Source organism: Terrapene carolina, unplaced genomic scaffold (assembly GCF_002925995.2).
Source record: "Terrapene carolina triunguis isolate 2854851 unplaced genomic scaffold, T_m_triunguis-2.0 Scaffold53, whole genome shotgun sequence".
Taxonomy (NCBI): Eukaryota; Metazoa; Chordata; order Testudines; family Emydidae; genus Terrapene; species Terrapene triunguis.
The window spans coordinates 8,306,401-8,320,441 of NW_020664404.1; the positions used below are offsets into that span (position 1 = coordinate 8,306,401).

Consider the following 14,041-nt stretch of genomic DNA (forward strand, 5'->3'; position numbering starts at 1 on the left):
CCCATGTAGGTTGGCTTATCCCTCCTTAGACTTTCCCCTGTGTTAGTGAGAGCCAATTCATAAATCCTGGCTTCGTTATAAAGATAACAAAGAGGGAGAATAATAAATCTGGTCTCCTGCATGTGCCAGTTCTGAAGCTGCCTCTCCCCAGCGTGCCCTAAGCGAGCAGCACAGGAAGCACCTTGTTTGTTTGGGGATTAACTTCACCAGTTTGCTAATTGTTCTTTAATCATATCAGCCTACTGTAGGGACAGCACCCAGCGTCTCCAGCATGAACTCAGAGCCTTGCAGTGCAGAAAGACTAGCAGGCCAAGCAGCTGCAAATGCCAGGAGCAAGCGGCTGCGCTCCATCCTGCTGTCCCTCCTTGCAGAGAGCCCTTCTTGTTTACTAGTCTTCCAGCTGTTGGCTCAGGCAGGGTGGAGGGGGGGGAAGGGAGAAGGAGTTATATCTGGGAGTGAATAACAAGCCAGCCCTGTTCTTATTCACAAACCTCAGTCCAATCAGTCATCTGTTTGTCCTGGTCTCCTGCCAGCTATTGTGTTGATTCCCACACCCACTTTCCCTAACTCTGAGTCCCTGCCTTAAATTTTCTCTCTCCACCGATCCCCTTCCTAGCCCCTCCTCCCCCTTCCTCAGATGGGATCAGACATGTTCTAGAAAAGATTTATGAAGAGGAAAACAAAATATGACTCATTCAATGTGGAGCGGACGGCACCAAGGGCCCAAGCAGACCTACCTCAGAGCCTCAACGCTCCCCTGCCATTTGCGGGACAGGGCGCTGGAATGAGCTGCAATGTAACGAACTCCTCTGCATGGCAAAGAGCCGCTCGGGACAACTTGCTGGTCTCCTGCCATGCAGAGGAGTTTTGGAAACTCGGGAGGGTGTTGGGTTTTATTCATTCATATTGTCCAGGAGCTCCAGCCAAATCCCGTCCAGCATTTGCAGAAGGCGTCTCGGGTGTTGCAGTGGGTTACAGCTCCGTAAATGTGCTATGACAGCATCCTCCTCCCTTCTTCAGTAGAATTATCATTAAACATTAAGTTCTTTGGGCCCGGAACTCTTTCTTTGCCGGATGTTTGTACAGCACCGAGCACCATCAGACCCCGATTACTGTATTGCTGTCACACCTGAAAGGCCCAGTTGAGATCGGGGACGCATGGTGGTCGGTGCTGCACAAACAGCTGGTAGGGGAGACGGTACCTGCTCTAGAAAGTTTGCAGTCAAAATAGCCAAGACAGACTAAGAAACAATTTTTATCCCCATTCTACTGGTGGGGAAATGAGGCACAAGGAGATTTAGGGCCAGATTTTGGAAAGAGCTCAGGGACAGTTTTTCAAGGACTCGGCACCCCACATCAGAGCCAGATTTTCAAGGACTCAGTTCCCATTTAAGTACCTAAACAAGGGCCCAATTTCCCAAAGCACTCAGCAGCCAGCGACTCCTGTTCTTTACACTGGTGGTCAGATTTTCAAGAGAGCCTGGCACCCAGCGGGCTCAGCTTTTTGGAAAATCTGGCCCTATGTGACTTCAACCAAGAATTGAACCTAGATCTCCCGAGTCCAATTCCAATGCCTTAATCACAAGACATCCTCAGACTTTCCTTGACTGGGGTCCCCAGGTAGTACATACGAACAGTAATTTATCAAGCTGCGTCCCTTTGGGGTTTATATGCACCAGAACAACATCACCGATTTCCTCCAGCTCCTCTCCTCCATGGTCTTAGCGGAATGGAGGGTGGGAATTTTTAGCTCTCCCCTTACAAGCCACAGACCACATCCTCGGGAGGAAAAAAGAACGTTAAGCTCAAATGGTGTCATTAAGAAATATTAATGCTCTCATAAAAGGGTATTTAATAAACATGGCAGCACATCAGTGTCCATTAGCTCACCCCGTGCTAGGGATCCACAGAGGCTGTGCGGCTGTACGCGAAACACCATGGGCAGTTACAGCTCAGTAGCCTCCAAGCAGACGGCATGTAGACAGAGCTATTAAACTAACATTGGCACATCCCGGGTGGCGTTGCTGCCCCAGAGCCCCGCATCTCCATTCAGCGCTGCGCCTCCGCCTCTCGTGCTCTCAGCTGTTCCAGCCGGCGCTGGGAAAATAGGTCTCTCCGAAGTTCTTTGCAAGGGTGATAGCACAGCCCCCGGGGGGCCTGCTCATCGCAGATTGCTACATAGATTTTACAAAGCAGCTGGGTCTGAACTAAACACCCCCCAACTCTGGTGGAGTTTGGAGCCCGACGGGAACGTGCTGCTGGCCTGTGCCTGAGATATGGCCAAAGGCCCCAGGAGTGCCTAAACCAATGGGATTTAGGCTTGTAAGTCCCTGAGACTCTTCTTAAAATTGTACCCCCTGACTCAGCAAGTCTCCAGACTTCAGCCAAAGTAGCCACACTGAGAGCAAGCAGCCGCTGGGGAGTAACCCTGGTTCAGGGCGTGCGTGTTGAACCCGCAGATGAAACTGCCTGTGGTCAGCAGAGTTCAAGCAGGGCTTCCATAACCAGGGTAACTTTTGTTTCCTGAGGGCCACCTCAAAGACTAACCCCTCCCCACCAGCTCTCCCCTTGTGCTCCCAGCCACAGATATGTACACACATGCATACTCCAGCACACCCAGTGACAGCCTGTAGCATGGTTTTATAATACTGCCTTGGAAAGGCAGTCCCCACAGAGGCTGCTCAGGGAAGCACGCTAGGGCTCTGCCAGCAACAGACATGGTAGATTGTACAGCAGATGTGGTTTCACAAAGGTTGGGCGGTGGAGGCCCTGAGGAAGTGGAGCAAAGTTGAGTTGTGTCTACCCAGTTTGCAGGCCACTCTCCGGAGAGCAGTTTCATGTCTCAGAGGACCCTGTAGGGAAGGTTGTGAAGAAGACGTGGGGCCAATTTGCCTTAAAGAAACCCCAGCAGGACTGATTCTGTCCCACCCCTGGTGCAGCAGGTGCTCAGGTTCAATCCATGCTCAGTATTAGTGGTGAGATGAACTCTGAGGCCTTTGAAGCACGGTGAACCTCTAGGACTGCCTTGGGGATTTCCAAACACTACTGCGAGTTCAGGAACCTCGGTGTCCCTGTAACGTAAATCCATGAGGTCACTAGGTTTTGTTTTTTTCCAAGAGGCTGCTGAACTGAGAACTAACAGGTGCCACCCCAGCTAAGGGGGAGCCTGTTCTATTTACAAAAGGCAGAGGAGCTTCCCCGAGGACCCGCCTATGACAAAGCCCAGCTGGCACACGTGGGGACGCTGCATAGTTTTTATTTCGTCCTCATCCTTTCCTTCTCCTCCTCTCTGCTGCCTAATCTAACCATCTCCTTGGATTATTTTAGCACTTTCCTTCTCTGATCCTTTCCCACTGATTGCCCCACTGCAGCAGGGAGACACATCCACATGCCAACACTCAAATGATCGAGGCAGGCATGACTGAGACTCCATCATTAAGTGGGCTGTAGCCCACGAAAGCTTATGCTCTAATAAATTTGTTAGTCTCTAAGGTGCCACAAGTACTCCTGTTCTTTTTGCGGATACAGACTAACACGGCTGCTACTCTGAAACCGTCATTTCTTAACCCCTCAACCCCAGCTGGGAGCATTACTTCGCACTAGGGGAATCAATGAGGGCCCCTGTGTTTGTGGGCACAGAGGTGCACTCCCAGGGACTGAAGGAGACCAGCCGTTACTTAGCATGGTATTTTTGTCTAGTGTAGACAAGGCCAGAGTCCCCCCTCAGGTGGGACATAAACCTACTAACATTTGAGCCTGTCAAACATTCAAGCCCACAATGTTCGCATGGGTTTGAAATTGGGCAAAGTGGCGCATCCTCACTCGGTATCTCAGGAGTGTCTGTGGGTCACTGTAATTCCACTGGTAACAGTGGATCTATGGGGGAAGAGGGGGATTTCCTCCTCTGACGAGACAGAGCTCTTTGATCAACATTACAAGAAAATGAATGAGCTGAGAGGTACAGGAAGCACTTCGATTTGGATGTTCACATTAGGTAACTAGACTTCATGGAGTTATAAAGCAGATGGGAATGGTGGATGACTGAACAGTAGCTTGTAATCCCGATAGTACTGTCAGCGCCAGCTATAGGCAGCGCTAGCCTCCTAGGCAAATAATGGTCTTCATTCCCTTCCCTCCAGAATTCTCAAAGTAGGACCTCCATGTTTGTCCTTCCTCTGCTTCCCCATGAACTCTTCCCTTTTGCCAGACCACCTACATCTCCCTCTCCCAAACCGCCTCATCTCTCTCTCCTCTCCCTCTCAATTTCTGCATCTGTCTCTGGCTTCCACTCTCCCCGGCAGTGCTGGGTAATTTCAGATGGATCTGTCCTCAGGTTACGAGACCAGCTTTGCACACCTGGCCTATTATCATCAACCTCAGTTTGCAGATGGGCAGATGGAGGCCCAGAGCTATGAAGTCACTTGCCCCCATACATCATTCACAATAGAACTCAGAGGCTGGACTCTTCTGTTCCACCACGAGACACCTCTTCCTCCTACCCAGATAGCAGGCCGAGTCCTCTGTTGTGCTGCACCACGTGTAGTCCCTTACAGTGTATCAGTGCAAAGTGCATCAGTGCAATAAACAGCAGCACTTTACAAGGTGTAAATAGAAAGACACGGAGCAGGGCAGGGGGGTATCAAGCCGAAGCTGTCTAGGTAATTTTGCTGGGATCATTTCCATTCAGGAGCACTCCATGCACTGGAGGCACAGCGCTAAACCAACACCTTGAAGTACGACTCTCTGCAGGATGCCGCCGTACCTCCAGGGAACAGCTAGTGCCCTTTCGTCAATTACCTTTTGTTAACTGAAAAAATCAACGGATTCCCACTGCATTCAGGCGGTGCTGCCTGTGGTGCATGGAGCACCTTCGTCACCAGCGAATGACACGCTCTGACTGCTCTCATGCTGCAGCCTTCAACCGACCACAGCTTCGCTCCATGCCAAAGTGAGAAGGAGGCACCTGGAACTTCTTTCCAAGTTAGGAACAGGTGGGAAGGCAGACTCCCACCTCTGCCTGCCCTGGAGGGGGGAGAAAGTGATTGATTCTTCCCAGCAAATGGGAAGAGGTGGGTGAAGAGATTAAATCATCTCTCCTGTGCTCGCAGAAATGTGCTGCTGACCCCACACTCCGGCGGGGTCAGGAGGAGCTGGCAACCAGGCCCTCGCGGATTCCAGAGTGGGCGGGCAGTTTGCAGTTAATAATTGAAGAGGAACAAGGAAGCCGCCTGTGTCATTGCTGGGCCCCATTCATCCAATGGAGCGGAGGTGGGGGCTGAAAAGCTGAAAAGCCTGGAGCTGGCCTTCTCAATGTCCTCCAAAAGCACGCAGGTGTCCCACCGAGGAATCCAGCCAGACAGCCCAGCTAATAAAAGCTGCATGGGGCAAGTGGGGCTGGGTTTGACCCCAGGTGCAGATATGGCTCCCCAGAGTCTCCAGGCAGGCTCTCCCCACAAGCAGAGCAGTGCTGCTTGTTTCCATGAGGATAGGCAGCCAATGAATCAGCAGCCCAGAATGCCTCGGAGGTGCCAGGAGCAGCATCCTTTACTCCAAGGTGGCATGAGAGCCCCTGGGCTAGATTCTGCCCCCCATCACACTGCTGCAAACCCAGAGCAACTTGGATGACTCACGCCGATTGGACGCTGGCGTAACGAAGAGCAGAATTTGCTCCTTTGCTTTTAAATCTTGCCTTCTCTCTGCCTCTTTTATAACAAACAGCTATTGTAAAGTGCTCTTCCCCGCCCCGCTAGCCCTAGCCCCACCGGGCTTTTCCTCTTCTCCCTTCTCAATAGGAGCCTGATCCTCAAATCCAGGGTACGTCAGGACGTGGCCAGATTCCACCACACCTGGGATCCTGCACTGGCCAGGCAGCCCATATTGTCCTCATTTTACAGACAAGGAAGCACCACAGCCCAGAGAGGGAGGAGGCTGGCTTGGATTCACACAACAAGCCGTGGCAGATGCAGGAGTAGAACGCTGCTCCCCTCGCTCCCAGTCCCATGTGCTGCAGTCAAAAGACCAACCCTCTTCCGAAACATAAAGGGCCTCAATTCCTGGCATTGAAGACACCTCGCTAATGGTGGTTGGAGGGTGTCCCAACTCTGAACTCAGAGGGGTCAAGTTTTTAGTGTGGTCCTAGAATTGGTTTCAGCTCCAAACGTATCCCATTATATATCCTTAGCTACTAGCATCTATTTGTTCAGTGTAATGCTGCTGCTCCATTCCAGCCCTTAAGGAATCGCTGCCTAGGTGGGACCCACGCTGTCAGGGTGACCTGCCCAGCCCCAGGCAACTGCCACCAATGACAGCTTTCCCTGCTTTGCCTTCGGGCAAAACAGCACAAGTGTCCTGTGTCCTGACTGTGTGGATAGCTCCATATGGCCTCACTTGAGCAGTCTGCTGAGTCAGAGAGGCTAGGTCTTTCCTGAAGTTGGCCATATTCACTTAAATCAAGCATCAGAGCTTTTAATGGCAGGTCAGTGCATTAAAAACAAAAAAAAATCAGAATTCCCATGGAATGCTCAGCACAGTCCTTTAAATCCCCCCCGCCCCACGTTCTTGCCTGGATTTGGAAGAGAGGGTGAGATAAGAGTTATCTAAGAAGTGAAATTCATCCAGGTGGGGTCAGAATTCCCAAAGAAACTGTGGGGGGGGGGACACTCCTGCCATCAGAGAATGTTAGAGCATTGTTCTCGCTAGATACACTGCTCCGTGCATTGGCACCCCGCAGCCATGCAGAACTCCCCTCACGCCTTCGCCTGGCACGCGTCGCTTCTTTCCTTTGATGGGCAAATAAAATATTAGGCCAAGATTTTCAAGTGCTTCAGTTTTGGGTTTTTGAGGGGCGGAGGGGAACTTGACACACCCCCAAGGGGCGGTGTTCAGTTCTGAGCACCCGTACTCTGAAAACCAGGCCCCATCAATCACTAGTCACTTTTGAAAATCTTAGTCACTAGTACTTTTATCATCAGCGTGATGGAAAGGGTGGGTGAGGAAATTCTGTGCTGAGGCTGGTAAAATTTCATGGGGCTTTGTAAAGCTAATACACAGAAACTGAGAGGATGTTTGCATTACAGTGAACTTTACTATGCAATGTGAATCTTGCTTGATGTTCTCATCACCAAATGACTCAATGAAGATCTGGCTTCTATTATTTTTGGAAAGGGTGAAGCTTGATCCAGCAATTCTGGGAGTCAGATGCATTCTATCTGCAGTTATCTGATGCTCCTTTAATTGCTAATTAATTACTGCTAGGGCAGGTCAAGACTAAGGAGCACTGGCAGAGCTGGTTGCGTGTGGGCAGGCAGGACTGGAATAACGGGGGCTGTTCCAGATGAGTATTCATACACATTGGCAGAGCTGGGTAGGAGGCATAGGACTAGAATAGCAGTGGGTATTACGGTTCCAAACTGGGGTGCACTGGCAGAGCTGAGTGGGGGATTAGTCGGGGGTGCTGCAGGTCAGGAGTAAGGTGCATCCCATCGGCAGACCTGTCGAGGGATGTTTGCACGGCATTGGCTTGTGCTACGCTTGGCTCTCCCCATCTGCTAGTGCTGTTTGCTGATTTGCAGCATGTGATTTCTGCCCAACTGTATTTTGTTCTCAACAAAACCTTATTAGAATTCTCCATAAGTGCAGCAGCAGGAGGAGGTGAGAGAGAGAATGTGATTGGGTGGTAAAATCAAGGCAAGCTAGGGCATTGAATTGTGCCGGGCTTGACACCATAACTAAATTGTCCTAGGCTCTCTTGCAAGGTTTGTGAAATGGGACATTTCTTGACTGTCCCAGGATATAACCACAGGGATCACATCACACAGGATGCACAAGGGCTTGCATCACAGCTTTCCATTTCAGTTACCCGGGACCTGCCTGCATCCCCTAACCATGCTAAAGTTTTAGACAAGGTTTTTGCAAAGGCCGCGAACACAGTATAGATCCATTCTAGTCTACAAATGAGAACAGCATGGGGGTGGAGGGGCAGCATGCTATAGGCTGGTCCCCGGATGTTCCTGGTGGGGAGTGTAAAGCACATATTGCCTTAGGGAATCAAAGAGTGAGGAAGTGACAGGGAGATCTTCTCTGGATCCATCAGGGGAAGAAAATCAAAGAGTCTTGGGCTGGGAATTGCTCTGGGAAGCTCCAAAGCTTTTTGGTGAATCTGCATCTATTCTTAATTCACCCCTAGTGGGCTGGTGATTAGAACACAGCAGGCCAGATTCCCAGACGGGGTAAATCAGCATGGCCTCATTGTCTTCAATAGGCCAGAACCTCAGATGGTGTAAATTGGCAGGGCTTCATTGACTTAAATGGGAGCATGACAGTTTACACCAGCTGAGGATCTGGCTCCGCAGCTGTAAATTGCACCTGTCAGGTTTTGTAGGCATCTCTGATTCCTCACCTTCGTTCTCGACACTCCAGCCTATGTGCTTTCCAAAGACACTGTGACCTTCCTGCCATCACAGGGATATTAATTAGCCCTTGCCTGAATACCTGTGCACAGGATGGTGTCGGGGCTTTTAGAGAGAGCTTTTGTAGCCTTCCCAGCATCCCGTGGCCCAGATAACAGGTCCAATGTGATCCGTCTGACAGTCCCTGTGTGCTGGCTTCAAGAGCACAGTGACAGCACAGCCTGTGATTCAGGGGAACTCTACAATGCACTGGCTGTGGTGCACAAAGTCACTGACACTTTTAAAATACAAATTAACAAGCAAAATATAGGCCCCGGCACATTCTCTCCCCACCCTTCCCCGCTTGCCCAGGGAAAGGAATGACACCTGTCAGGAGAGGTTTGGAGAAGGTGAAGATGAAGGAAACAAACTCAGTTCAGGAAACTTTCCAGCTAAACTCAAGCGAGGCACTGTCCGGGGGGTGCTCCATGCTGAGAGGCAGCACTGTGAGTGAGGCTGCAGCAGGCTGTATTGTGCTAACATTAAACGCCCAGGGGCAGGTTCCCCAAGGTACCAATGGCACTTACTGACTTTCAGTGGGAGCTGGGCACCTCACTGCCCCTTGTGCCTTTGAAACCCTCCCCCTGGATGGGTAAGTCTGACAGTGGCTGGGGCCCCGCTTCCTGTCTCAAAACTTGCTTCCTTTATGGTCACCCCCACCCCCATCCCCACCTGTTTGGCTCATCCACCTGCTGTCTCTCCTCAGAACCCAGACTGTGAGCTCTGTGGGGCAGGGACTGTCTTTTTATTGACTGTCTGTACAGTGCCTAGCACAGCGGGGGCCTGATCCTTGACTGGTGTCCCTAGGCCCCACGGCAATGAAAATAATTAGGTCCGGTGAGTGACTGCATATTCTGGTGTCCTGTGCGTTAACCGAATCCTTTCTGTCATTGCAGGGCACAGACCTGCGGGCTGGAAAACTGAAAGGCCACGTGCTAACAGGTAAGCTGGGGCTGCACCAACCCGACCCGTCTGACTGTCCCAAGACCTCTGGCCCATGTTACTAAACTTCTATCAGCATGGCGTGCAAAGGGATGGCTTAGGGTCACTGACTTCCACTGCCATTGGGAGAGCTGGGCTCCAGTTCATTTGTGATCTCTTTCTTCCTGGGTCTAAAAGGATGGGGAGGGCAGCAAGCTCAGTGCCTGGGTTTTGCTTAACCAGGGAAGCTTCTGATGGGTCCAAAGGGAATTCTGTGCGACCCTCTCTGGCTGTGAGGGAGGCAGCTGCCACCTATCACCGCAGTATCTGGGTGCCGTACTAAGGCGCTCACCAACAGGAGTAAGAGCATCAGGATCTGGGCCCCAATCAGAGGCCATTAGTCTATCAACACGGATGGTGTCAGATCGCAACTGCAGGTAGCCGTGGCCTTTGCAGATCCCCCGCTTCGGAATTTCGGAATCACATTCCACTTCAAGGGGAAAAGAGGTTTGCAAAGAACATTTAAAATAACCCCCCTGCGCACACATTTTGATTTGCATTCAGTAAACACATGGAAAGATGTAAATAGCAAGGGATTCCCCCGGCTGCAGGCTTTCAGAGCACTGACAGCCTTGGCCTCAGCACCGGAAATGCAGCGAGGAGGAACTGTTTCACATTCTAACCAGACAACAGGTTTCTCTTTGATATCGATCTCTTGTTTAGCTGATACAGGAAAATGAGGAGGTGTTTAAAGCATTGCAAACTTTTTCAACCCCAGAGCAAGCCAGCTGAAGCACCCCCCACTGTCCTCCACCTCCTCCCCCGCCCGGCTTCTTAGATTATTCACTGTAGGTGGAATGTCCCCAAATCTCTCTCTCTTAATTTGTGCCAGAGCTACAAATGGTGCAAACTAACAAGCAGCTGTAATTAGCCCCCTGATTCGTCTCTCCGATGAGACCTTCACTGCCAGCCTCTTGCTTGCACGACACGGAACAGGCTTCCAAGAGAGGTTGTGGAATCCCCGTCATTGGGAGTTTTAAGAACAGATTGGACAAACACCTGTTAGGGATGGTCTAGATTTACTTGGTCCTGCCTCAGCGCAGGGGGCTGGATTTGATGACTTCTCAAGGTCCTTTCTAGCCCGACATTTCTATGATTCTAAGTAGCAGACATCTCTTCCACCTGGCAAGGAGCAGGCTGGATTCTACCAGGGTGGAGGGAGTAGAACACATGGGGCCTGCTTCTCTTTGTACGTTGTGTAGTCATTTACACCAGCGTAGAGTACAGCAAGGGTGTAAGTCACCACCAATCTGACTTAGTAACACTACACCAACGATTGCCTAAGGTGCAGGGCAGCAGAGAATACAAGCCATGGCCTTCCCATGAATGAGATTTCTCTCTGGGTGCTGTCTGAACAAGTAGTCCCTTAAAATCAATTATCCTTAATAGTTTATTTTAAAGCCCCAGTATTTCCCATCCCTGCAACCAATTCCATACCTTGCATTGCTCTTTTGGGAGTTAAGATCATAAGGAAATGACAATCCGCCACACGCAGGCTGGGAGATGCAACGACACTTTATTACACACCTGGACAGCAGCAGAGAAATGTTTAACAGTAAACTGGCTGAAATAGAACTCATCCAGAGGAGCAAATGGTGTTAAAATACCCAGTCAGTGGAAGAAATCCAGTCCACTTAAAGCAAACACAGGAGCTGTTTGGAAGAAGGTGGGCCCCAGTGGTTTCTTTATAGGCAGATGGTATATGGGAACGAGGACTTGCAATGCAAAATGGGCCACATTCAACCCTGGGGTAGCTTGATTAATTCGAATGATGTTACAGCAGGGAGGAATTTGGCCCAATAAGTCTCTGGTTAAAGGGATATTGTCTAGTAGCTATGGGGTAGTTTGAAAAAGAGATTTTCCAAAAGCTGCTGTGGATAGCAGTGTGTTTGATTATTTCTTTAGAAAATACCATTACCGTCTTTTCTTATTTCAACCTTCCACTGAGGTATTGGGAACCCCAACCTGGCAGCTGCTGGCTAGTGCAGCAAGGACCGGAGAGTGAAGGTAACTAGAAAGGCAATGTCCGATTTTCAGCAGCCAACTGCTCCCCTTGTGACACTTCCAGCCAGACTATCCAAAGTGCTCAGCACCCAATGTTCTGAGCTCTTGTGAAAATCTGACCCTGACGGTGGGTGCTGAAAACCCTGACTGTGAAGGGTGCTGCCTTGCAAAGCAGGAGTAAGTCAATACCACTGCACCCCCATAGCCAGAGTTTGCAGGGTCAGGCCCAAAGTTAAACTGATTGGCTTTGTCTCACTTCCTAAGCAGAGCGAAATGCAGAAAGTAACTTAGCAGCATCAACAGTGGTGAGAAATAAAGGAGATCCTTTGTTTTTAATTTTTTCTAATGCTCTGAGGAGGTGGCCATGGTGGCTTTCTCTTGCTCAGATGACTTAATTTGATCAGGTCCTGAAGGAATTTCCACCTTTCGTCCCTTCGCGTTACATCCTCCTTTCCTGAAACAAATATGAAATGCTCCTTTCAGCCAAGTTTAGAGTTTAACAGTTATGGAACATCTGCGTACATAATCACTTTGCATGTCATTAGACTCCCTTTGGTGACACATGCTCTATACCTGCAGGTTTCCTGTAGTACAAAGGCCTGAGCTAGATCATTGGATCCAAACCTCCCTGAACTCTGGGCAAGTTTGGACAGGGCCCCAGATCCAATATTTGTAGCTAAGACTCTTCTCTAGCAAGGAGATGAGATTTTTCCACCCAGGATCAGGTTACAATTATATCACACTTCTTCCTACCAAAACCACAACATGTTGCTTGAAGGTAGAGCTGGTCAGGAATTTTTCCCTGAATCGGTTTTTGGTCAAAAATGCCGATTTGTCAAAATTGAAACTTCATGAACCGGGTTCCGATTGGATGAATCTCCCAACTCGAAAAAAAGTTGAAAAAAGGAATTTTTGGAACTGTTAAAACATCTTGCACTGACATTTTCAAAACAAAAAAAATCAAATTTCTGATTTGAAATGACTTTGTTTCCAAACCAAATCTAATTGAACTAAAAAAAGGGAATCAAAATCAAATCAAAACCAAATGTTTCAAAATTATCAAAACAAAGTTCCCATTGACCCAAACTGGAAAAAAATGTTGGCGCATGAATATTTTTGAGAGTTCATCTTTTTGCCCCGATTTGAGATAGGGAAAAAGTTTTGAACCTGAAATATTTGAGGGATGGGAAAACCGTTTCCCACACAGCTGTACTGGAGGGAACATCAGCGATGACAATAAAAAGCTGGCCAAGTATGTGGTGGTGTACATGGACACAGGGCGATGTTCCTGTCTGAGCCCAACTGAGCAATCAGCTAATGCCCTGATGTATGAGAACAGGGTGTGAGGCTGCTTCTCTGCTGGAAAACTAGAATTCAAGCCATTCAGTCTATGCAGCCCTTCAAAAAAGAACTAGATAAGTTCATGGAGGATAGGTCCATCAATGGCTATTAGCTGGGATGAGCAGGGATGGTGTCCCTAGACTGTGTCTGTCAGAAGCTTGGAATAGGTGACAGAGGATGGATCACTTGATCATTACCTGTTCTGTTCATTCCCTCTGGGGCACCTGGCATTGGCCACTGTTGGAAGACAGGATACTGGGCTAGACAGACCTTTGGTCTGACCCAGTATGGCCTTTCTTATGTTGTGCCATTCCCCTGCTTTTTCAGGAGTTGCCCTGCCTTGCTTAGTAAACAATCCCGCGCAGTGCTAAGTGTGGCCTACTGATTGGGAGAGCAGCGTGTTTTATTAAAAATACAAGCTAATATTTAACAACATGTGGGAGGGGCACCGGGGTAGCATATAAATCACCATCATGTTAGGAGGAAACCTCGATTTTTGTGGAACAGGGGATTTGATGGTGGTGTTTTCATAGCCATCAGCAGCTGGCCTGTCGGATGACCCAGCTCCTGCAGCTGGATTTCAAGAGAAGAAAGCAGGCATAGTCCCCTAACTTGTCCGCTTGTTTCTCACATCTTGGCTGGCCTTCTCTGATACCTTTAATCCAACTCGGCCTGTGGGTGTTAGTCATTTTTTGTGTTACGGTATTACCTAGGGACCCCATTGTGCTAGGCATTATGTAAAAGCATAATAAGCGACAGTCTCTGCCCAAAGGAGTCTACAGTCTAAACAGACAAAAGTCCCCAACTTGACTGTAAAACTTTCCTTTCCCTCTGAGGTTTGGTGTATGAGGATTTCAAAATGTTGACTGTTCCTTGCACTATCCTGCCTCTGTCTGTAGAATCAAAACCCTGATCACTGCAGGAGAATTTGTAGGATACTCGGGTCCAACAAAGAAATAGTTGAAAAGAGTGAGAGTTAAGGTTTGTTGTGCAGAGAGTAAGAGATTAGAATTTACCGGGGGCCATAGGGATTCACAGCATTCCACACTGTACAGATTCAAACGTGGCTCCTGACCCAGGGAGTTTACAATCAAACACAGGCAGGATGAGGTCAGACTAGATGATCACACTGGTCCTTTCTGGCCCTTGCAATCTGTGAGAGGATGGGGCAAGAGAGCAGGGGTGAGAAGCAGGATCATGGGACAGAGGAGGCTGCTCTGGGGAGTAGTGGGCAGCGTAGAAGAATATGCACAGATGGGGATGGGGAT

General features: G+C 49.3%; 1 protein-coding gene across 3 annotated transcripts in view; it reads left to right on the forward strand.

Moving 5' to 3' along the window:
* PEBP4 (phosphatidylethanolamine binding protein 4) overlaps window positions 1-14,041 on the forward strand; it is a 196,194-nt gene that overhangs the window by 155,653 nt on the left and 26,500 nt on the right. For all 3 annotated transcript variants that reach the window (XM_029913137.1, XM_029913141.1, XM_029913140.1), the window contains one exon: window positions 9,344-9,389. In XM_029913137.1, the coding sequence (XP_029768997.1) occupies window positions 9,344-9,389 (46 nt within the window). The remainder of the gene's footprint in view (window positions 1-9,343; window positions 9,390-14,041) is intronic.